Raw genomic sequence first — 27082 nt, forward strand, 5'->3', positions numbered from 1 at the left:
TACTTTTTATATGAGTTCTGACTAAATGTTTTGGAGTATATGCAGCCAACAGGTATTCACCGTACAGATACATTTCATCTTATAATGTTTTGATGACAGGATGGCATATTTGGGGCCCTTAAGATTGGAAGCTACATTGGATTTAAGGCCTTTGAAATTTCACCACTGAAGTCTACTGCTGCATTTTTCTGTCTGCATACGAAGGCTAATCTCAGGAAGTATTGCAGGGATTTTTATATGGTTTTCACTGACAGACATACTGATTCACGAGGAATGTTTACGTACATAATTTATTACTGCTACACCAGACAAGTCATCCAGCCATAGTTGAAACTGAAGTGACACTAGTTTTTTCTAAATTTCTCATTTCTAACACACAGGGCTCTCCCTGCATACTGGTTAGTTAGTGCAGCAGTTAATGCATCAATTGCACATGTTGGAGCTAATCCTCCCTCTTTGAGTAGGACTGTCTCTACAGCAGCAGGTATGTCTAAGTGCATAGGTTGTACAACTCAAACATCTATCATTTTAAGCACCTGATAGAATTTTCTACAAGATCTACCTTACAGCCAATGCTTTAAGAACTGACATTTGCAATGTTAATAAAAATATTGATTTTTATACTACACCACAAGTTTCCTTTTTTCCCGTGTTACACAAATCCATGCCTTCTTCCTACAATTCCAACACCAAATCGATGATAATACATCACATTCTCAAACGCTTACTATGCCCAAGTGTGTTATGCAGTTAACAGAAGTTGGAATCATTATGTTGTCATGTCTCAAACACAATCACTATTCTACACTGCATGCAGCACACCTCAGAGCAATATAGCACTGGCAAATTTGAAACAACTGTGTCCAACGACAAATATTTTGTTTGAATTTATTATAAGGGTAGTTAGAGACTCATTCGCAAACTCTCAAAGGTGACAGTAAAATACCGCTGCAAGCAGCTTTTGGATGGCAAGCAACTTACTGATCTCTTGTTTTGCTAGAAAACATCAAAGTATTTTGGAGTTAACAGCTAGTGAACTTCAGTTTTTTTTTTTGCTTATTTAAAATTTGTGGGCTGGTAACTCCAAAATATTTTTATGTTTTCCAGCAACAGAAGAGATCAGTAAGCTGCACGTCATCCCAAAGCTGCTTGCAACTCTTATATCTAAAATTTAGATGCTACCATGTTCTTACTATCCCCTTGTCCACAATGAAACAGAAAGGGCTACATAGCAAAGCCAATATCTCCACTCCCTGACAAATACCCTATGCTCCACAATCATAATCAATTACTGCTTCAGAGCAACATGATACTGCCAATTTGTATGCACCGATAGAAACTACTGCAAGGTGTTTATCACCATGCACTACACACCCATTAACTTTGCAATTTTCAATCACAGCACTTTCATTACAGGCACCTTAGTGATATGCTGCTTAGCAGAATGTTATTGGTGCAATAGAAAGATCAAGTTTCAGTAATAGTTCTTTCAACTTTAAACTGACAAATTTATAAGAATACAACTACTTCAACATACTGCATTGTTTTCAACATCCTTTTTTAGTTCCATAGCACTAATAAAATATGCTTATGACAATTATCATCACAATATTTGCAATATTCATAAACCTTCGTATTGTGGGGAGATTCTTCTGTTGTCGCACTTCATCCATGAATACATCTTTCTGGTGTTTGACAGCTTCCTCCACAAGATCAGTGTCACTCTCAGACAATGGAGGAGTAGCAGGTACAAACTCGGGACAGGCGTAGAGGAAACACTGTTGAAATTCCTAAAAATGAGAATAAATTACACATTTACTATTATGCACAACTATGATTTTCATAGATATTAAAATCAGACAAATAATGGTAACAATATATTCATTTCTCTGTATACACAATAGGCAAAACACTGCAATAACATGTTCATTTCGTTATGTATGTTTTACATTATAATGACTGATGAAACTATTGGGCGTTATGTGAGGAGCACTGCTATGTAAAAATGCTTTATCAAAATACTAACTTTGAATACAAACAGTAACAACAATACTAATTTAGATCAAGCAAAATTACATGAAGGTGCAAGAAATTTATCCATCAGGTTCTAATGGCGTTCCCCTATCAAGTACGAGTATAAAATTTCGCACAGTGTCACCTTTCTAAGTGCTGAACTACTACTGGTTGCATTACATGACTGCACAAGATATAGTCATTTGCTTATCAGTTGAGTTTTCTCGAATGCATGAATAAATATTATACAAAACTCTTCCTCCACCATGCAAATGTCGAGGACAGTTTCAATTGTTATACATACTGAGCTACAGTAGCCAACAAACTATATTTTGCATTTCAGTTTAATATTACTACAAAAATTTGTAAGCGACATCTGAATTTAATCCTTTGATCTAAGGAAACTCCAGGATAAATCTAATTGATCATTGTTTATTATTATTGTCTCAAGTGCAGGTAAGTCACATCATCTCTTGGCATAAGACAGTATGCTGTACAACCAATCCAGCATCACTAGTGCAACAGAGCCAAACGCTGTAGTATCAGGTTTTTATGTAAACATAAATACATTAAGCTCATCACATTAACTGCATGCCATCCTCTCAAAATGAGACACTGCACAGTGCATACATGGGGGGAAAATTTTAAAAAATAAATAAAAACCCTTAATAATTTTTTCATAATGCGGGGCCACAGTCATAATATATTTCTTTAAAGTCAGTATCACCATTAGACTGTTGTTTATTTACAGTGTTACATTTACACTTACACAATTATGATTTCGGCTTCAAAGTGCCATTATCAAGTGTCGCCATCTTAGGCAATTTATAACACTTAAAACACTTGACAATGGCACTTTGAAGCCGAAATCATGATTGAGTAAGTGTAAATGTAATATTGTAAACAAACAAGTCTAATGGCAATACTGACTTTAAAGAAATAAAAACCTCCCAGATTTTTCCCAGATTCCCAGTTAAAAATATGCTTTTTCCCAAATGAAAGCATACTTTTTTCATGGTGAAAGACACTATATCACAGGTGAAAGTTCATTTTTTTCATGTGAAGTGACAATATACTTTCCCTCAGAGCTGTAAAATTCACCAATTCTTTGATTGGTAAAGGTTTTACCCACCACCAGAGAATTTCCCAGCATTCTGGGAAACAAAACCCAGTAAAAAACAAGGCATTTTGGAAAGATCCTTGATGCACAGCAACATGTACACCACATATTTTCATATTCTGAAAGTGTAAACACTAATTCCACCAAATACAACATTCCACAAAGCACTGAAATCAAGATCACGATGCGCTTTCGTTTGTCAATCATAGCTCGTCACATGATCTATTCAGCCAATGAGAGCAGATATTCAGAGCATAGGACATTTGATGAAGTCAGCCAAGTGCTACATCACTGTTAAGTAGTGTGAACAGACAAATAAGAAAAGTTAATAGTTTAAATTAGTATGCATATAGTATGGCTACAAGAAAAGCTAAGTTTTCACATACACACATCAAAAAAAGTTTTGCATCACCTCGGTTCTGAGAGCTCCAGAACCTGTACAGAAAATTGGACTAGAGATCGATGTAAACATCATTTCCACCCTTTTTAATGCTAATGAAAACCGCACATTGCATCTTGTACCACCATACAGGGAGATCTTCAGAGGTGATGGTCCAGATTGCTGTACACACCGGTACCTCTAATACCCAGTAGCATGTCGTCTTGCATTGATGCATGCCTGTATTTGTCGTGGCATACTATACACAAGTTCACCTAGGCACTGTAGGTCCACATTGTCCCACTCCTCAACAGCGATTTGGCGTAGACCCCTCAGAGTGGTTGGTGGGTCACATCATCCATAAACAGCCCTTTTCAATCCATCCCCGTCCTGTCCCATAGGGTTCATGTCTGGAGAACATGCTGGCCACTCTAGTCGAACGATGTTGTAATCTTGAAGGAAGTTATTCACAAGATGCGCACGATGGGGGCGTGAATTGTCATCCATAAGAGAAATCCTCGCCATTACGCTGCCAATATGATTGCACTAGCATTATGAGGACAGCATTCACATATTGTACACCCATTACGGCGCCTCCCATGACCACCAGCGGCATACGTCGGCCACACATAATGCCATCCCAAAACAGCAGGGAACCTCCACCTCGCTGCACTAGCAGAACAGTGTGTTTAAGGCATTCAGCCTGACTAAGTTGCCTCCAAACGCATCTCTGATGATTGTCTGGTTGAAGGCATATGCGACACTCATTGGTGAAGAGAACATATTGCCAACCCTGAGCAGTCCATTTGGCATGTTGTTGGGCCCATCAGTACCGCACTGCATGATGTCATGGTTGCATCGATGGACCTGGCTATGGACATCAGGAGTGAAGTTGCGCATCATGCGCACAGTTTGAGTCTTAACACGACGTCCTGTGGCTGCATGACAAAAATTATTCAACATGGTGGCATTGCTGTCAGGGTTCCTCCAAGACATAATCCTTAGGTAGCAGTCATCCACTGCCATATCACTTCTACCTACGAACAATTATCATGGCTATGTGCCAGTAAGCCTAGAGACTATCACACGTACTCTTAAGTTTGCTCTAGCATCATCTCAATCAGGATACTTCTTGAACAGCACAACAGAAACACTCCTTCTCAACAAAGTAATGTCCTCTCTGTATCATTACATAACACTGACATGTTCTCTAAATAATTTTCTGTATCAGGAGCCTGACTTTGGAACAATCTCCTTAAAAAAGCCCAAGAATTTAAATTCCTTCCAAACTTCAAAAAGGACAGTTAATCGCCCAATTTCTACCACAATAACCATCTCTCCCATATACTAAGTTTGCAGCTCACTCTCGTCAATCCCCTCTTCCTCACAACCTTTCCCTCCTCCACACTGGCAGAGTTCTTCACTTAATTTCATTCTGTCATAAGAGCTACTGTCACTGTCATTTCAATTTTCTCTTTCTTGATCCTTTTTGTTTCTATAATACTAAACACTGCCCTCATGAACCATGGACCTTGCCGTTGGTCGGGAGGCTTGCGTGCCTCAGCGATACAGATGGCCGTACCGTAGGTGCAACCACAACGGAGGGGTATCTGTTGAGAGGCCAGACAAACATGTGGTTCCTGAAGAGGGGCAGCAGCCTTTTCAGCAGTTGCAGGGGCAACAGTCTGGATGATTGACTGATTTGGCCTTGTAACATTAACCAAAACGGCCTTGCTGTGCTGGTGCTGTGAACGGCTGAAAGCAAGGGGAAACTACAGCCGTAATTTCTCCCGAGGACATGCAGCTTTACTGTATGATTAAATGATGATGGTGTCCTCTTGGGTAAAATATTCCGGAGGTAAAATAGTCCCCCATTCGGATCTCCGGGCGGGGACTACTCAAGAGGACGTCGTTATCAGGAGAAAGAAAACTGGCCTTCTACAGATCGGAGCGTGGAATGTCAGATCCCTTAATCGGGCAGGTAGGTTAGAAAATTTAAAAAGGGAAATGGATAGGTTAAAGTTAGATATAGTGGGAATTAGTGAAGTTCGTTGGCAGGAGGAACAAGACTTTTGGTCAGGTGATTACAGGATTATAAATACAAAATCAAATAGGGGTAATGCAGGAATAGGTTTAATAATGAATAAAAAAATAGGAGTGTGGGTTAGCTACTACAAACAGCATAGTGAATGCATTACTGTTGCCAAGATAGACACAAAGCCCATGCCTACTACAGTAGTACAAGTTTATATGCCAACTAGCTCTGCAGATGATGAAGAAATTGATGAAATGTATGACGAGATAAAAGAAATTATTCAGGTAGTGAAGGGAGATGAAAATTTAATAGTCATGGGTGACTGGAATTCTTCAGTAGGAAAAAGAAGAGAAGGAAACATAGTAGGTGAATATGGATTGGGGGGAAGAAATGAAAGAGGTAGCCGCCTTGTAGAATTTTGCACAGAGCATAACTTAATCATAGCTAACACTTGGTTCAAGAATCATGAAAGAAGGTTGTATACCTGGAAGAATCCTGGAGATACTACAAGGTATCAGATAGATTACATAATGGTAAGACAGAGATTTAGGAACCAGGTTTTAAATTGTAAGACATTTCCAGGGGCAGATGTGGATTCTGACCACAATCTATTGGTTATGAACTGCAGATTGAAACTGAAGGAACTGCAAAAAGGCAGGAATTTAAGGACATGGGATCTGGATAAACTGAAAGAACCAGAGGTTGTACAGAGTTTCAGGGAGAGCATAAGGGAACAATTGACAGGAATGGGGGAAAGAAATACAGTAGAAGAAGAATGGGTAGCTCTGAGGGATGAAGTAGTGAAGGCAGCAGACGATCAAGTAGGTAGAAAGACGAGGGCTAATAGAAATCCTTGGGTAACAGAAGAAATATTGAATTTAACTGATGAAAGGAGAAAATATAAAAATGCAGTAAATGAAGCAGACAAAAAGGAATACAAACGTCTCAAAAATGAGATCGACAGGAAGTGCAAAATGGCTAAGCAGGGATGGCTAGAGGACAAATGTAAGGATGTAGAGGCTTATCTCACTAGCGGTAAGATAGATACTGCCTACCGGAAAATTAAAGAGACCTTTGGAGAGAAGAGAAGCACTTGTATGAATATCAAGAGCTCAGATGGCAACCCAGTTCTAAGGAAAGAAGGGAAGGCAGAAAGGTGGAAGGAGTATATAGAGGGTTTATACAAGGGCAATGTACTTGAGGACAATATTATGGAAATGGAAGAGGATGTAGATGAAGATGAAATGGGAGATAAGATACTGCGTGAAGAGTTTGACAGAGCACTGAAAGACCTGAGTCGAAACAGGGCCCCTGGAGTAGACAACATTCCATCAGAACTACTGATGGCCTTGGAAGAGCCAGTCATGACAAAACTCTACCATCTGGTGAGCAAGATGTATGAGACAGGCAAAATACCCACAGACTTCAAGAAGAATATAATAATTCCAATCCCAAAGAAAGCAGGTGTTGACAGATGTGAAAATTACCGAACTATCAGTTTAATAAGTCACAGCTGCAAAATACTAACGCGAATTCTTTACAGACGAATGGAAAAACTGGTAGAAGCGGACCTCGGGGAAGATCAGTTTGGATTCCGTAGAAATGTTGGAACACGTGAGACAATACTAACCTTACGACTTATCTTAGAAGAAAGATTAAGAAAAGGCAAACCTACGTTTCTAGCATTTGTAGACTTTTGACAATGTTGATACTCTCTTTCAAATTCTGAAGGTGGCAGGGGTAAAATACAGGGAGCGAAAGGCTATTTACAATTTGTACAGAAACCAGATGGCAGTTATAAGAGTCGAGGGGCATGAAAGGGAAGCAGTGGTTGGGAAAGGAGTGAGACAGGGTTGTAGCCTCTCCCCGATGTTATTCAATCTGTATATTGAGCAAGCAGTAAAGGAAACAAAAGAAAAATTCGGAGTAGGTATTAAAATTCATGGAGAAGAAGTAAAAACTTTGAGGTTCGCCGATGACATTGTAATTCTGTCAGAGACAGCAAAGGACTTGGAAGAGCAGTTGAACGGAATGGACAGTGTCTTGAAAGGAGGATATAAAATGAACGTCAACAAAAGCAAAACGAGGATAATGGAATGTAGTCAAATTAAATCGGGTGATGCTGAGGGGATTAGATTAGGAAATGAGACACTTAAAGTAGTAAAGGAGTTTTGCTATTTAGGGAGTAAAATAACTGATGATGGTCGAAGTAGAGAGGATATAAAATGTAGACTGGCAATGGCAAGGAAATCGTTTCTGAAGAAGAGAAATTTGTTAACATCGAGTATAGATTTAAGTGCCAGGAAGTCATTTCTGAAAGTATTTGTATGGAGTGTAGCCGTGTATGGAAGTGAAACATGGACGATAACCAGTTTGGACAAGAAGAGAATAGAAGCTTTCAAAATGTGGTGCTACAGAAGAATGCTGAAGATCAGGTGGGTTGATCACGTAACTAATGAGGAGGTATTGAATAGGATTGGGGAGAAGAGAAGTTTGTGGCACAACTTGACTAGAAGAAGGGATCGGTTGGTAGGACATGTTTTGAGGCATCAAGGGATCACAAATCAAGCATTGGAGGGCAGCGTGGAGGGTAAAAATCGTAGAGGGAGACCAAGAGATCAATACACTAAGCAGATTCAGAAGGATGTAGGTTGCAGTAGGTACTGGGAGATGAAGAAGCTTGCACAGGATAGAGTAGCATGGAGAGCTGCATCAAACCAGTCTCAGGACTGAAGACCGCAACAACAACAACAATACTAAACAAGTATTGAAATGTGCTAAACCAATCTACATCACTCCTAATGCCCTTCGCTATTATCACTATTAGTGTCTATTATTATTATTATTATTATTATTATTATTACTATTTCATGTACCTCAAGCTGACCATGCTGCATTTTGTTCATTGTTTCGATGAAATTCTTCTCTCTTAATGCATGTTGAAGAGACTCATCTATATACTGTGGGTGCAAAACAAGGCAAATAGCCAACAGGTGATACATCTGATCTGTCTGTTTCTTGATCTGAAAAATGAAGTATCACATTATTTTAGTTATAGCTGGCAGTTCATACGAAAGTGGAGTAGCATAATATAAGTGTCAGTCAGTCCTCATAAACTCTTACTGCCTACCTGATCATGTTGGTAACTGGTAGACTGATACATCTGTTTTGTCCTTTGAATATACAATAAGCTTGAACTGAAAGTGCGTATAGCATCTGAATATCGTCTCATCATCATGTATGAGAATCCAACGTAATATGATGTTGAGATCTGGCATGCCGGGACATGTGCATATTGACTCTGCAGAATAGATTAATGCTGTGTTTGATACAAATTTCCTTGAAGTAGATCTATGTAATAGTTATGAAAAGTAACATAGTACTAACGTATAGATGTAATATAGACACTTTCACAGGTGATCTCCCAATTAAATGAAGTTTAAGTAAATTCGGATTAACATTCTTGTCCAACTAAGCAATGAATAATGAACTGAAGAGTGTCTGCCTTTTTCCAAGAACACAATTTTTGTTTTGTTCCACCCAAACATGCTTCACCCCAGTTGTGGCATACCCAGTGGGTTTTTGTTTTATTGTCTTGATCTTTTACATTGTGTGTGCTTTGTGGTTACCAACAGAAATCAGCCACAAGTCTAAATTAATACATGTGATCATCACTGCATCTCATTTGTCCTGAACTGTACTTTGTTTTTATTTGATATATATTCAGATCTCCTGATCACTGGTGAATTCTAGGGCTTATTATATTGCTATGGTTTAGATACACAATTCACAACAAGATTCACCACTGATCAGGAGAAAATGCCATATCTACACAAAAACGCATTTAGGAGGCAAATATAAACCAAGTACAGCTCAGGGCAAGACAAATACAGAAATGGTGACATGGTGTATTAATACAGACTTGTGGTTGATTTCTCTTGGTAGTCACACAATGTGTGTGTCTCTATAAGGAAAAATCCCACTAAGGATGCCACAACTGTGGTGAAACATATTTGGGTAAAACAAAGCAAATATTACGATCTTGCAAAAATGCAGATCCCCTTTAATTCAATATTATTTTCTGCCAGCAAAGAAACAAAGCTTAAAACTGTAATATGATAATCAGTTAAAAATGCACAACAGGCATCTGCAAGGTTGGGCAAAAGGAGGCAGCTGTCCCTTCCTGGAGTATGGAGTATGGATTTTTTTCACTTTAGAATTCTCAAACACTTTTAAAAATGATTGTCTCTGATCATGTTCAGTTGTCAGATTGTTCATGAGAAATTATGACATTTCCTCCACACAGCTGTGGTTTCAGTGTAGTCCTGCTGTGAAGGTGGATATGAACCTTTATAATCTTTCCTGTCACTTCCAGCCAATTCCCAGCACAACATAAAAAAGGTTGCAGTATGTTTGCACGACACTGGGTTCCAATTCCCATGAGGATATCCCTCTCCTACCTAAGCACAACTTATCCACAAAGTAGTTTATCAGTTGTCTGTGGACAATGAAGACTGGTTGCAACTTTCTGTGACTATCTTCAGCTTTCCACAGTGGAAAGATTGCAACAGACTCCAAGGAACTCAGCCATGCCATACTGTGGGTGTATGTATGCACGTGTGTATGGGAGTACACGCGCACACCTGAGCTGCATCTATGTGCGCAAATGAATCAGTCAAATTGAGAAAATACCATTTCCAGTGCTACAACAGAGGGCAAAAACAGTGAAATTTACTGATCCGTTCCGGAAATTATAACGCTTCTCAAGAACTAAGGAGTGCAACACAGAACAGCATAACAGCTAATTTGTACGTTATTTTGGAAAGGCTCCCCACATTCATGTCATTGAATGCTGGCTTTGGGTTAAATTTTCAAAAATGCAATCAACACACATTTTATTCCACTTTAATGAAAACTTTCAATGTTAAAAGACTGTAGCCATGAAAATAATGCATTAAATTAACTAACATGATCAGTGTCGAGATATGTAACCTAGTTACAACATCAGTGTCGAGATTTGTAACCTAGTTACAACATCAAAGTTGAATAAACATATTTCAAAATTTATGTACTGTTACCCTATTTTGAGGATTATTAATAATTAGCATTCTAGGTTACTTTGTTGATGTCCACCAGGATTTTTCTCAAAAGTTCTCCTTGTAATTCTGCTGGGTCAGTCAATATAATCACGCATATGATTGGCGGGGTTGACAGGCACAGCTGTAAAGTACGCATCCGCCAGTGCCAAGTTATGTGGTAAAACACCTGTGGCAGATTTAAGGGTGATGTTGACTGCCAGGGACTCATCTGTCACAACCAGGTGATGTTTACAGCTATCTTTACCCATTGACAAAGACCCTGCACTGTGTGGTTTTCTCCTGGACTTGCCTGTCTACCTAATGCAGTACTGTATTTGCACATTAATCAACAGATAGTTGTGTCTTTAGAGAACAAACTGATGGCATTAGGCTGGACCAAAAGTGTGGTTCACGTTGGACTGTTTCCCCCAGTCAAACCTACAAACAGTGTTCTCCTGTACGAAGATCTGAGCTTTGTACTTCCATAGTAATATGTTGGCTAAGAGGTATACATCTCCAGTGTTTTCTTGTTTTGTGCACTTCTAGAAAAGTGAGGAACTGTGATTTATTTGAACACAATATGTGCCTGTGTTGTTGAAGAAGCAAGCCAACAACAGTTAGTATTTCTGTTTCTATATTAGATTTTTCCTTTTCAGTGTCAGCATTACTGGTATGTGGATGCTGTTGAGATTTTCATGCAAAGAAATTGGTTTGAAGCAGTTCTCCACATTAGACTGTCTGCTCCAAGTCTTCATCTCTGTGCAGCTCATCCACTTGATCTTCCTCAACAATTTTTACCTTCCACATCTCTCAACTACCAAACTGTCTATTCCCCTGATACTTCAAGATGAATCCTATCAACCAATCCCTCCTCCTCCTCCTTCTCTCCCCCCCTGGTCTCTCTACCTCTCTCTCTTTTTTTACAAAAACTTACCTAATTCAAATGCACTTGATTTCATTACACACAGTGTTTCAAAAAGAGTGGCCTGATTTCAAATCTCCACATTTATTAATAAAATAGTACTACAAACATGGGATAAATTTGAAAATACTAAAAAAAATCTTTAAGTTTTAGCTATGCTATTAGAATGCCCTGTGTCCACCAACAGAAGCATGATCATCATCTAGACAACAGACAAATTCATCACGAACTGTACACAACATATCCGCTTTTACAGAAGTTAAGGCAGCTGTTATTTTTTCACTACTTCTCTGTCACAAGGTAAAGGAGAGATGAATACCCTTTCCTTCACATACTCCCTGAAAATTAGACATGGTAAAAAAGTATCATCTTCCATAACCTCTAGCAGGGCGTTGCTGAAGTCAACATGTTTGCTTTTATCATCCACCTGAAGAGCTTGCAGTAATTGTAGTTTGTTTGCTTTATAGACCAAACAAAGCCTTAACACCTGCCAGACAGTCATATGATGCATTGCCAGTTCTTTGCTTGTGCAGCGAATAGGTTTTCGTGGTCTCTGTTCAAACGTTTGCTGAATTCTTCCCACCATGTCATCATAAGTGCGAAGTCGACCTGGACTCTTACCTTTGTGCAAGCATCCTGTCTCTTCAAATTGGTGATACCAATGATGAATATATTTCGGTGCATGCAGATCAATGCCAAAAAGCTGATGAAAAGGATGCTGGATCGAAATCACTGACTCTTCGCTAACAGCAGCATACGAAACGCCTTCTTTCTTTTGACTGACTGCAAACTAAGAAGACCCTCTGACTGATATCGAACAGCAATTTTCTAAAACTCTTGGCCACACCCATTCAAACAACACACATTTTCTTACTGGCACACCCCATGTTTCGCAATTAATACTGTTCAAAATCAGATTATTCTTTTTGAAACACTGTGTATGATGATGTAATTTTAGACAGTAAATCAAAAAAGTTGCATCAGTACTAATATTAATAATGATAGAAGATGTATTTTTTGTACTCCAATGAAAAATGCTCATATTTTTATCAAAATAATCTATCTTAAAGAATACAGAATGGGTACCAACCAACAGTACCATCTGTCAAATTTAATTCTTAGGCCACATGTTAAACTTGCCAAATCAAATTGAAAATAGCACAGGATATTATCTTTGTAGCCACTAAACAATTTTCTTTTGGTAAATATTTATCCCTGTATAACAACAACAACAACAACACACAATGATGGAATTATCCAAATGGGACAGAAATCGGTAAATGTGACGTACATGTACAGACAAACAAACGACCACAATTTCAGAAAAGCTGGATGATTTATTCCAGAGAAAGACAAAAAACTGAGCAAACAAACAGGTGTCGATCCACCTCCGGCCCTTATGTAAGCAATTATTTGGCTCAGCACTAGTTGATAGAGTTGTTGGTTATCCTCCTGAGAGATGATGTGCCAAAATCCAACCAACTGGCATGTTACAAAGTCAAAATCCTGAGCTGGTTGGAGAGCACTGCCCATAATGCTCAAAATGTTGTCAGATGGGGATACGGGCATTATCTTGCTGAAATGTAGGCCTAGAATGGCTTGCCATGAAAGGCAACAAAATGGGGCTAGAACATAATTGATGTAGCACAGTGCTATAACTGTGCTACAGATGACAACCAAGGGGATACCGTTACGAAATGAAATTTCACCCCAGATCATCACACCTGATTGTCAGACCATATGATGGGCAACAGTCAGGTTGCTCTGTCACCACTGTCTGAGGAACCTCCAGAGACATCTCTGCTGGTCATCAGAGCTCAGTCTGAAGCAAGACTCATCACTGAAGACAATTCTGTTCAAGTCAGTGGAATTCCAGTTTGAATGTGCCTGACTCTACTGCAGACAGGCTTGACAGAGGTCAATGGTAGCTGGCACAAGGGGCACCATGAGCTCAGCCCCTTTTTGTGAGTGGCCTATTAATGGTCCTTGTGATCATCGAAGCACCAGTCGCACGTCAGATCAATGATACTGATGAATCTGGTGCTCCGAGTGCCTCTCTGGAGATTGGTCGGTCCTCTCGTTCTGTCCTCTCTCTAGGTCAGCCACTTTCTTCTTGACACTGTGTTTGGTTACGGTTCACCCATTCCTGCCAACATCATCAAATAGTGGCATTGCTACTTTCAAATGTTGAGCAGTTCATTGTTTTCTCTAATTGGATTCTTTGAGTCCAGCTACACATCTGCTCTCAATGCAGACATCTGCATGTATTGTTAACATGCCTGTCTGCATGGCATAGTTACTGTCCAACTGAGTACATAAAAATGAAATCTACAAAGACTTTACACTGTGGTATCAACATGTCCCCTGTTTACTATCCTTGCAAGCTGCATGGTGAAACTGCACACCTGCATCACACGTTCATCCACTGGCTGCCAAAGTTTACAATTTTGCATTTTCCGTCAATATCTGTATGAATAACAATTTTTGACTAATTTACATAACTCCTTTGCGGTGCCTTTTTTTCCCTTCAGGGTGTATATTCTAATTCATAGTTCAACATCAATGTGTGTTATGTAATGTATACATTTATGTCTTATTAATTCAACAGTACCTTTTTGTGGAGCTCAATGTTCTTCAGCACTTTGATGGCTTGGTAATAGTCACCAAGCAATGAATGAAGCCTCAATAGTCCAACTAGACTGAAGTAGCCCAGCATTTTGTACAGCGAGTGACGGCCAAATTCTCCAGCTACTGAATTTGGATCACCACCACTAGCATAAACCTGAGGATTATCACATAATTAAAATCTTGTACAGTACAAATTTACACATACACACCTATTACCATCTTTAAAGGAAATAACTTTATAAGGCAGACAAAAATTACCTCAAGTTGGCGTTTTATGTTTGATTTATCAATCAGAGAATGCAGAACATTCAGTACATTTATAACATTCCACACACTTTTGTTGGACTGTAGAAAAGCAATTTCTTCTGGACCAATTGCTTTTGATGCTTGATATCTAGCGAATGACTGGAACTGGTACACAAACTCATCAATTATCTCCCAGAGCCATAGATCAGGCAGTTCCAGTGGCACAGGATGTTCAGCACCTGCAACATCAGAGACAACACTTTTTTGACTCTGCAGAACTAAAGTTAATGGTCTATGTGTTCGCACAGCACATACATGTGTGTGAGCGTTTTTTTTTTTTTTTTTTGGGGGGGGGGGGGGGGGGGGTCTAGTATCTCTCCAGCACTCCTTTTCAATGTAATTTTTAGTCAAGGCCAGATATAATGTTCAGAAATGTATAACTGTGCACTTCATAAAACAAAGAAATGTAGCATCCTCTGATTAGAATATTAATGAGTCACAACTGGAATTGGCCAACTCATACAAAAACCTGGATGTCACACTTTGTAGGGATACAAAATGGAATGATCACGTAGGCTCTGTTGTGGGTAAAGCATGTGACTAATTTCAGTTTATTGGTAGAATACTGGGGATGTGCAATAATTCTACAAAGGAGATCACGTAAAAATCAGTCGTGTGAACTAGTCTAGAATATTGCTCAAATGTGTGGGACCCATACCTAATAGGACTATAAGTGGATACTGAACATATACAGAGAACAGCAGAACAAATGATCACAGGTTTGTATGACCCATGGGAGAATGTCACAGAGATCCTGAAGAAACTGAACTAGCAAACTCTTGCAGACGGATATGAACTATCCCAGTAAAGTCTACTAATGGTGTTTCAAAAACCGGCTTTAAATTATGACTCCAGGAATATACAACAACATTTATCACTCACATAATGAGCGCGAGGACAAGATTAGAATAATTACAGTAAGCACAAAGGCATTGAAAAAATCATTTTCGCCACACTCCATACATGAATGGAATGAGAAGAAACCCTAACAATAGGTACAATTGGACATACCCCCTGTCATGCACTTCACCATGGTTTGCAGAGTATGGAAGTAGATGTGGATGTAGATGTGGATGTAGATACTGCACACTGTTGTTAAGAAGTTAAATGCTCACAAGGGATAAAAATCCTTATGGATGTACTGCCAAGTCATTGTGTAAAACACTTAAAATGCATTTTAAATATCTTACAAGATGACGTGATAGTAACCCAGATCATAACAAGATTGATACCGGGTGTGGAAGCAACAGATATGTGGCCCCCAGGGATATATTTAATTCAAGCACTCACATCAACAAGAAAATGAAGGCAAAGGTCTCCCAGCTCAAGTCTTCGTATGGCACATAATTTTAATCTGCCAGGAAGTTTCATATCAGCACATTTCCGCAGCAGACTGAAAATTTGATTCAAGAAAACATGATTAAAATATAAATAACTTATTATAGAAACAATGGTACCAGTTTTATCCAATATTTGATGGCAGCCTATACAGTAACTAGTTACATGAATGGTAAAGCTGAGCCTGAGTAGCACCTCTTCATGTTTTCTATTTCAGATTATGGCACAAGCCAGTGCAAATTATGTATATCCACCACTCAGAACCATTTTCACATTATGAATGAGAGACCACCATATAGCTGAGCAATACCTTGCAGAAACAGTTGCAAGGGAAGATTCTAAGTCAATGCTTATACTTCAATAGCTGCCTTAGCATTTGTGGTAGTGCCACTATCAACCCCTCCCCCCCTCCAACCCTGCTGATGCAGACTAATCGAGCCGCAATATCTGTGCAATGTAGCTGCATGCATGCATGTCTATTCTGTATTAGTTCTGAAGAAGGGCACTGTCTGATAGTTCAGGAACACAATCTTATTTATGTGCAAGTGTAAGGCAAAAAATGTAACATACTGTCCCACTTACGTCAAAACAATGAATCTGAATTGTAGTATTGATACAAAGGGGATTGAATGTTTTACACAGCCTTCAGAGTCAATAATACAAGTTTAAGGAATTATTTTACATCTGATTTATTGTTACGACTCTTACAAATGTCAAGATATGGTATTTATTCACCGCTGCATACTTACTTTTTGTCTCTAGCTTGGAATGAATAGTCACACTCCATTTCTGTGCTTCTTCAACATCACAATTACAAAACCCTAATACTGAAAATCACTAAACATAAAACACTAAGTCATTAAAAAAAATCTACACCAGTAAAATGGCATTACCTGTCAAATGCAGGTAGTCAGAAATGGGATAAAATGACATGTACACCACCCTCGGTAAAAGCAAGGAAGAACCTACAATCAATAATAATAATAATAATAATAATAAATATGGCATATAGGGACCCTGGATAATACCCAGTACCAAGCCACAGTGTTAAAAGTTCCAGATTATCAAGCACATTCTAGTGGCAGTCCCTGTGAATAGCAACAAACCACCAGCCACAGCGAGCGAATGGCGAAGTATTAGTACATAGAGTATAGCACTTGCGTTGCTGAGAGTGCCACCACCATGGGGTGGGACAAGCAGTCAATTAAGCACATCTTGCATACCTATACACTACCAGAAAAGGTCTCCGCCCCCCCAATACACATTATGTATTGCACACACACACTAAAACATATAAAGTTCCAGGAGCAAGAACACAGAAAGAAGCCTGGACAAGTGTAACACATCCCCCCCCCCTTTTCTTTTTTCATACATCAATGTCTTTAATGATGACGTACTGTGAGCATGTTTAGTGGTGGTCATTGTTAGGGTTTTGTGACTCGTGTTATGATGTGGGTCATCTGGATCACGTGAATAGTCATTCGGACTGTTTCTATTTAGATGCGCAGCTAAGGGTGTGGCTATAGGATACTAAACCAGTTGTGTGCCAATGTAGATTATTCTTTTTGCATGATGTGTTACTACAGCTGCAGATGCAAAAAGTATCAAGTTGTCTGTAATAAGAGGAGGAGACAATGTTTTAATTATCACTTCAAAAAAAAATAATGTTATGTTATTTTTCACTTTACAGTACAACCCCACTTTTACGTTCCTGGAATTAATGTTTTCCCGCCATTTACTACATTTTTTTTTCGCTCCCGTCACATTTCCTATGCCCACAATGTTTATTTGCACCCAATTTTGCGTCAACATATTTGTAATTTTCCCATGATTTACACATTACGAAAAAACATTTGTGGAGAAAAAATGACGCTGGCATGATATTGGCCATCCAGTAGTGTTTATATATATTACATGGTTAAGTTTCTTGACACCAGGGCACTATACTCAGCGGATTTAAACTGGTAAACGTGTAAAAGTTGGAACAATTCGTGCTGTATCTCCCACCGCTGCCAAGCTCTTACTTGGTGCGGTAGCTTATGGAAATAACTAGTTTCATTCAAATGAAGATATCATGACCAATCACAACCATATCCGAACTGTCTCTACTGCATAAAGGCAGTTTCGTGAATTTTGTGCTCATTGCGACACCTTTGTCAAACCATATTTAGCATATTTCGGTGTGTGGCCATTTGCTGTGCTAGTTGACATCGTCATTCACTATGAGTAGCTCAAATGTTTTTAGTGTAAACACAGCGCAGGTTAAATATTTTATTCATGCTGAGCAAAACGTATTTTGAGAATTTATTCTCATTGGCAAGTGCAGTATTTATGTATGTACGTATTTTTTGTGATGTTACACAAACAAACAATGCGAGTGATAGTTTGCACGTGTGTGTCATTTTCTACATAACTGATGAAGCATAGAAACTGATAACCTCAATAAGATGACTATGGTGCAAAAGGCGTAGAATGATGCATTTTCAAATACCACACAAAATACTTATGTACATATTTGCACTTGACAACAAGAAAAAATTCTTGAAACGCGTAGGGCTAATCATGAAAAGTACGTAACTAGTGCAGTATTTCATTATTTAAATAATAAATGACAGCTGCAGGCATTCAAAAACATCAATTATGGCATATGAAATTAAGTCAAACATCCCTACTTCCCAGACAGTTACCAGTTCCAGTTACATCAGCGGTTTTTATTAGATAATAAACAAGTCCCTGACAAGTCTTTTCATACCTGTTATGTATTTACATCATACATAAAGTTTCAGGGGGTATCCTATATGTAACTTTTACAGCTCAAAATGTTATTTCCCACATTTTACATTTTCGTGCATTTTACACCATTTTTTTAAAAGTCCTTTGAAAAGCATAAAAGCAGGGTTTCACTGTATTTGCAGGTACACATCCGCAGTCCTGTTACAAGGTCCCCAGGGCACAGTACTATAGTATGCTGCTGGAAGAGGCATAACCAAATGTGTATTACTTTATCAATGGACTGCATCATCTACACTACTGGCCATTAAAACTGCTACAACACGAAGATGACGTGCTACAGACGCAAAATTTAACGAACAGGAAGAAGATGCTGTGATATGCAAATGATTAGCTTTTCAGAGAGCATTTACACAAGGTTGGCGCCGCTGGCGACACCTACAACATGCTGACATGAGGAAAGTTTCCAACCAATTTCTCATACACAAACAGCAGTTGACCGGCATTGCCTGGTGAAACGTTGTTGTGATGCCTCGTGTAAGGAGAAGAAATGTGTACCATCAAGTTTCTGATTTTGATAAAGGTCGGATTGTAGCCTATCACGATTGCGGTTTATTGTACCGCGACATTGCTGCTCGCGTTGGTCGAGATCCAATGACTGTTAGCAGAATATGGAATTGGTGGGTTCAGGAGGGTAATACGGAACGCTGTGCTGGATCCCAACGACCTTGTTTATCACTAGCAGTCGAGATGACAGGCATCTTATCCGTATGGCTGTAGCGGATCATGCAGCCACGTCTCGATCCCTGAGTCAACAGATGGGGACGTTTGCAAGACAACAACCATCTGCTCAAACAGTTTGACGACGTTTGCAGCAACATGGACTATCAGCTCAGAGACCATGGCTGCGGTTACCATCGACGCTGCATCACAGACAGGAGCGCCTGCGACGGTGTACTCAACGACGAACCTGGCTGCACGAATGGCAGAACGTCATTTTTTCGGATGAATCCAGGTTCTGTTTACAGCATCATGATCGTCGCATCCGTGTTTGGTGACATCGCAGTGAACGCACATTGGAAGCGTGTATTCGTCATCGCCATACTGGCGTATCACCCGGAATGATGGTATGGGTGCCGTTGGTTACACGTCTCGGTCACACTTTTTTGCATTGACGGCACTTTGAACAGTGGACGTTACATTTCAGATGTGTTACGACCCGTGGCTCTACCCTTCATTCGATCCCTGCAAAACCCTACATTTCAGCAGGATAATGCACGACTGCATGTTGCAGGTCCTGTACGGGCCTTTCTGGATACAGAAAATGTTCGAATGCTGCCCTGGCCAGCACATTCTCCAGATCTCTCAGCAATTGAAAACATCTGGTCAATGGAGGGCGAGCAATTGGCTCGTCACAATACGCCAGTCATTACTCTTGATGAACTGTGGTATCGTGTTGAAGCTGCATGGGCAGCTGTACCTGTACACGCCATCCAAGCTCTGTTTGACTCAATGCCCAGGCGTATCAAGGCCATTATTACGGCCAGAGGTGGTTGTTCTGGATACAGATTTCTCAGGATCTATGCACCCAAATTGCGTGAAAATATAATCACATGTCAGTTCTAGTATAATATATTTGTCCAATGAATACCCGTTTATCATCTGCATTTCTTCTTGGTGTAGCAATTTTAATGGCCAGTACTGTAGTTTTGGCTTCTCTAGCAGCATGCCAAGACTTTAGACATGTACCAGGTTGGGGGGGGGGGGGGGGGGGGGGGGGGGGGACTGTTAGCTTTATCTTTCTGATTTAATAATTATAACATCAAAACTAACCCTTGTACAGTTCTTCTGCTGAATCACTTATTTATCTCACGTCATACTTTGTGATTTCTGACAGCACCATTACGTAACCATAAACACATAGGGCAATTGCAACTGACTCAATTTTACTATGTATCTGCCTGAATCTAGAGGTAACAAGTTCCTCTTGATTTCCCAGGTTGTATATTGTCAAATATTACACTGCCACATGCGCCACTTTTTTTTTAAAAGTATTCAACACAGCTTGTAGATCGAAATTTACATTCAAAGCACTTTTTTTGTGTGCTTGCAATTTGCATTTACTGTGCTTCTTTCAAGCCAGATCTCTTCACTGTAAATATCTATATGTGGATCTTACTTCACCAGGTTCTCCTACTGTGTCTGAATATTAAATGCGTAATCCTGTTGTTTCTGTAGCACTAGAACATTTAAGACACTGATGTTCAAATTTAAAGATCCTAAATTGTATTGGGTGAATAGTGGTATGTAGTTTGGAGGAGTTGCTGACTTGTAGTTGCCCTCTTCATATTTAGCTTTACTCTTGCAGTACTAAAACATGCAAAGCTAAATCAAGATACCTTCCTGATGACAACTTCTGTCTACTGTAGTGTGGTTTACACAAGGATAATTTGAGTCTTGCTACCTTGGCTGACCACCACCAAGCCTTGTGAATTTTATATGTTGTATGTGCCTGCTACATAACTGTCTTGTGCAACAATACCATCACATAATTTTGAAAAAGCACTTTTCACAGGAGTTCTTGTTACATTTCAGACAGAGTAGAAAAACTGCAGCAAACATGTCTATTTTACTGTGAAGGACTAGAAGTGAAATCCCCTTTGCTATTTTCTGTATTCCTTGATTTTTAACCTTTATCGTCTTTTGGATTTTACTTGCAATAAAAATGTGTTTATTCGAACTTCTCACATTCCTGAAAGCATACGTATCTTGATTGTATGGTCTGTATTGTGTAACATTTTTGTGTGGACCTTCATTCTACTACCGATCAGGTTGCAAGAGTCATTCCGGAAATTGTGTGCCTATGTTTTTAATGTATGGTTCACCATTCAGGATATTTTGTTTCCTCAATTCTGTAATGTACTGATCATGTAAATTACAATATTACGAGAAGGATAGATTGTTACTCACCAAATACAAGAGCTGCTGAGACGCAGACAGGGACAATGAAATGACTGCTGTACATTTGAGTTTTCAGCCAAAAGTTCTTTTTCTAAAGTAGAAAACACACACACACACACACACACACACACACACACACACTCACACAATCACAACTCACTCACACCACATGACCACTGTCTTTGGCCACTGAGGCTGGACTGCGAGCAACTGCACCTGATGGGAGAAGCAATCTGTGTGTGGTGGGGGTAAGAAGAAGGCTGGAGCAGTGAGGGGGAGGGATAGCAGTGTAGGAGTGGGAGGTTGTAGTGCTGCTTGGGGGAGCATGCAGAGATGTGGTGGTGACAGTATAGGGCTGCTAGGTGCAATCAGCAAGTTAAGGGGGGGAGGGGAGGAGCATAAAAATAAAGAATTAGAGGAGAGAAAAAAAGAGTAGTGGGTGCATTGGTGGAATAGAATGCTGCGTAGTGCTGGAGTGAGAGCAGGGAAGGGAATGAGTGGGTTATTGCAGGGAGATTTCACACCTCTGCAGTTCACTGAAATTAACAAGTCATTGAAGTGAAGCACACTGTGCTGAGCAGCATGTTCAGCAACTTGGTGGTGTGGCTGTCTCTTAGCTACAGTTTATCAGTTGTCATTCATGTGGACAGCACCTAGTTGGTAGTCAAGCCCATGTAGAAAACAGCACTGTGGTTGCAGTTTAGTTTGCTTTCACAGGTAGCCGTGACATTGATGGGATAGATGATGCCTGTGACGAGACTGAAGTAGTGGTAGTGGTAGTGGAATGCTGTATAGAACAAGTCTTGCATCTAGGTCTATTGCAGGAATATGAGCAGGGCTGGAGTAGGAACAGACAAGGTTATTATGTAGCTTCAGTGGGCGGCAGAATACTGCTGTACCAGGGGTGGGAAGTGTAGTGATCAGGATAGTCTTCATTTCAGGGCAAGGCAAGAGGTAGTAACAATCCTTGCAGAATACGTGATTCAATTGCCCCTGTCAAGAGGGGAGTGCTCCTTTGCGGCCAGACAGTGGGAATGTGAGAGGTAGTAAGTGACTGGAAAGACAAGGCATGGGAGATATGTTTCTTTATGAGGTTGGGAGGGTAATTTCAGTCTGTGAAGGCCACAGTGACACCCCTAGCACATTTGGAGAGGGACTGCTTGGAAGTACAGATGTGACAGCGGCGAGTGGTTGAGGCTGTATAGAAGGGGCTTCTTAACATGGAATGAATAGCAGCTCTTGAAATGGAGTTACTTCTCGTGGTTGGTAGGTTTGATGCAGATGGAGGTACCGAGGTAGCCATTTTTAAGGTGACAGTCAATATTGAGAAAGATGGCCTGTTGGACTGAAGTGGACCAAGTGAAGAAAATAGGGGAGAAGATATTCAAAGTTCTGGAGGAATGTGTATAGAGTGTCCTCGAATGCAGTCCATATAAGAAAGATGTCATCAATGAATCCAAATCAGGTGAGGTGTTTGGGGCTCCACGTGGTAAGACAGGAATGATCTAGATTGCCCATGAATAGGTCGGCACATGACTGTGTCTTGTGGGTGCCAATTCCACTACCACAGATTAGTTTGTAGGTGATGCCTTCAAATGTGAACTAATTGTGGGTGAGAGTACAGATGGACATGGAGACCAGGAAGGAAGTTGCAGGTTTGGAGTTAGTCGGGAATTGGGAAAGGTAGTGTTCATTCGCAGCAAAAAAATGAGCATTAGGGATGGTAGTGTGGAGAGAGATGGCATCTACAGTGACGAACAGAGTGCTGTGAGGTAAACAAACAGGAACTGTGGATATTTAGTGGAGGAGACAGTTGGTGCCTTTTATGTAGGAGGGTATTAGGCTGCATGTGTTGGTCCACAAGAGAATAGATTCTCTCAGTGGGAGCACAGTAACTGGCCACAACAGAGTGTCCTGGGTGGTTGGGTTTATGAACAGTGGTAAGCACGTAAAAGGTAGGAGTTCAGGGAGTGGTATGGATGAGAGGAGGATGAGAGGAGGGTAGGAGAGGGAGGGAGGGGGAGGGGGGGGGGAGAGAGAGAGAGAGAGAGAGAGAGAGAGAGAGAGAGAGAGAGAGAGAGAGAGTGGGGCATCTGGGATGGGCCTAGGGATTTAAGGAGAGACTGGACATCCTGTTGAATTTCTACTATGAGGTCACTGACAGGGTTTGTAGGTGGATGCATCAGACTGCTGGCAGAGTCCTAACACCACGTAATCCCTGTGATTCAAAACTAAGGTGGTGGCAGCTTTGTCAGCAGGTATCATCATAATGTCGGGATCAGTTTTTAGGTGGTGGATTGCTGTTCTGTGGCTCTTAGGTTAGCTTCCATGTTGAGGGAACACTTCCCACAAGACTCATTACCACCCACGACAGGAACCTCTGAATCACATTCTCCAACAGGGTTTCAACTACCTCTCGCCAACCTACCCACAGTGGTATTCCACCACCCACCATACCTACGCAATACCCTCGTTCATCACTACTCCATCCCTGCTTCCAACCCCTTCATCAGAGCTCATATACTTGCAATAGACTTAGATGTAAGACCTGTCTCATACATATTCCCACTCTATCCCATCAAAGGCAGCACTGCCTGTAAAAGCAGTCATGTTATCTACAAACTAAGCTGCAACCACTGTACCTATTTCTATATGGGCATGGCAACCAACAAGCTGTCTGTTCACATGAATGGCCACTGGCAAACTGCAGCCAAGACACAGCTGGATCACCTAGTTGCTGAACATGCTGCTCAACACTATGTGCTTCACTTCAATGACTGCTTCACAGGCTACACACACATATGTTATTGTGGCACTACACTTTATGACTCAACGAAGTGCCAAAGTCATCTATTTTCTACATCTATTATCTTCTACACTACTGCAGCAACATACTCAAGGTTTTCCTTTATGAAACAACACGAAAAGCAAGACTTATCAATGCATATAAGTCAGATTCAAGATTTTTGCGCATTTGTGATTTCACCATAAGAGGGACAGTATGAAACCCTGCTTGGTGAACAAGTACAAGGGCATTAGTTAGTTAGTTTCATGTTCCATGGATCATTTTGCTTTTATGACAAATCTTAATGAGTCATTTTACATTCACATCAAAAATTAGTTTGTAAATGTGGCTACATCCTGAACATGTTATTTATTTGCTGGCTTCTTAACGCACATATGTGAGTTAGAAATTCCTACCCTCTACCTTTTACACTTTACAATAATAGAATTATTCTATGGGTTAGAAGGAGTTGTCAAGAACAAATTTTTTAAGTTCATTTTCAAACTTTACTTTGCTGTCTATCAAATATTTTATATCACTTGGTAAATAATGAAAAATTTTAGTTGCAGCATTGCGCACCCCTTTTTGTGCTAAAGATAACAGTAATGTGGAGCGATGAATGCCATTTTTCTTTCTGGTATTGTACTGATGTGCATCACTGTTCCTTTTAAGCTGCAGTGGATTGATATCAAACTTCTTACACAGATGTCCATAAGATGACTGTGGGTAAGCACCACATATTATTCTTACAGCGCATTTTTGAGGAAAGAAGACTTTCTTTCTTAATAATTACCCCAGAATATTATTCCATGTGACATTACTGAAGGAAAATATGTCAACTTACTGATTTGTCTCTCCTCATGATATGCAACGATTCAAGTGAAAATGTGGCTGAACTAAGTTCTTTTAGGAGTTCTGAAACGTTTTTTTCCAGTTTAAATTCTCATTAATATGGACACTTAAGAACTTTGAAGTTTGCACCCTATTTATTAATTCCTCCCCGTGTGTTACCCTTATCACTGGTGTAGTACACCCGTATGTGCAGAATGGAATATGTAGCTTTTTTATAATTGACGGCGGGACTATTTACAGAAAATAAGTCAATGATACTTTTAAGAAGAAGATTCCTGTATAGACCATAAAGATCAAAGCAATTTTATACAAGTCTTCCAAACAAAGATGCCGCTCGGAGTACTAGAACCACAGACCAGAAAATACTGTCTAATTTTGTGTGTGTTGATCCTTTGGCAATTTAAGATAAATGTGAGAAAGATTGTTGATATCTCAGTGAGTGCATTTAGGCACTGACTAATTAACTGTATGATTTCTCCTGGTATACAGGGTGATCCATTGATCGTGACCAGGCCAAATATCTCACGAAATAAGCATCAAACGAAAAAATTACAAAGAACGAAGCTTGTTTAGCTTGAAGGGGGAAACCAGATGGCACTATTGTTGGCCCCCTAGATGGCGCAGCCATAGGTCAAACAGATATCAACTGCATTTTTTAAAATAGGAACCCCCATTTTTTATTACATATTCGTGTAGTATGTAAAGAAATATGAATGCTTTAGTTGAACCACTTTTTTCGCTATGTGACAGATGGCGCTGTAATAGTCACAAACATACGGCTCACAATTTTAGACGAACAGTTGGTAACAGGTAGTTTTTTTTTTAATTAAAATACAGAATATAGGTAAGTTTGAACATTTTATTTCAGTTATTCCAATGTGATACATGTACCTTTGTGAACTTATCATTTCTGAGAACTCATGCTGTTACAGCGTGATTACCTGTAAATACCACATTAATGCAATAAATGCTCAAAATGATGTCCGTCAACCTCAATGCATTTGGCAATACGTGTAACGACATTCCTCTCAACAGTGAGTAGTTCACCTTCCCTAATGTTCGCACATGCACTGACAACGCGCTGACGCATGTTGTCATGCGTTATCGGTGGGTCACGATAGCAAATATCCTTCAACTTTCCCCACAGAAAGAAATCCGGGGACGTCAGATCTGGTGAACGTGCTTCGACAACCAATCCACCTGTCACGAAATATGCTATTCAATACCGCTTCAACCGCACGCGAACTATGTGCCGGACGTCCATCATGTTGGAAGTACATTGCCATTTCGTCATGCAATGAAACATCTTGTAGTAACATCGGTACAACATTACGTACGAAATCAGCATACATTACATCATTTAGATTGCCATTGATAAAATGGGGGCCAATTATTGTTCCTCCTATAATGCTGCACCATACATTAACCCGCCAAGGACGCTGAAGCTCAACTTGTTGCAGCCATCGTTGATTTTCCGTTGCCCAATAGTGCATATTATGCCGGTTTACATTAACACTGTTGGTGAATGACGTTTCGTCGCTAAATAGAATGCGTGCAAAAAACCTGTCATCGTCCCGTAATTTCTCTTGTGCCTAGTGGCAGAACTGTACATGATGTTCAAAATTGTCGCCATGCAATTCCTGGTGCATAGAAATATGGTACGGGTGCAATCAATGTTGATGTAGCATTCTCAACAGCGACGTTTCTAAGATTCTCGATTCCCGCGCAATTTTTCTGCTACTGATGTGCGGATTAGCCACGACAGCAGCTAAAGCATCTGCTTGGGCATCATCATTTGCTGCAGGTCGTGGTCGATGTTCCACATGTGGCTGAACACTTCCTGTTTCCTTAAATAACGTAATTATCCGGCGAACCGTCCGGACACTTGGATGATGTCGTCAAGGATACCGAGCAACATACATAGCACATGCCCGT

General features: G+C 40.0%; 1 protein-coding gene across 1 annotated transcript in view; it reads right to left on the minus strand.

Annotated features, from left to right (window-relative positions):
- The window catches only part of LOC124607048 (eukaryotic translation initiation factor 3 subunit L), a 64801-nt gene that overhangs the window by 16728 nt on the left and 20991 nt on the right, over positions 1–27082 (minus strand). The window contains exons 5-9 of the mRNA XM_047139224.1: positions 14434–14660; positions 14159–14329; positions 8678–8848; positions 8424–8570; positions 1630–1790 (exon numbers count right to left, since the gene is read on the minus strand). Of these exons, the coding sequence (XP_046995180.1) occupies positions 1630–1790; positions 8424–8570; positions 8678–8848; positions 14159–14329; positions 14434–14660 (877 nt within the window). The remainder of the gene's footprint in view (positions 1–1629; positions 1791–8423; positions 8571–8677; positions 8849–14158; positions 14330–14433; positions 14661–27082) is intronic.

This window comes from Schistocerca americana, chromosome 3, assembly GCF_021461395.2.
Source record: "Schistocerca americana isolate TAMUIC-IGC-003095 chromosome 3, iqSchAmer2.1, whole genome shotgun sequence".
NCBI lineage: Eukaryota > Metazoa > Arthropoda > Insecta > Orthoptera > Acrididae > Schistocerca > Schistocerca americana.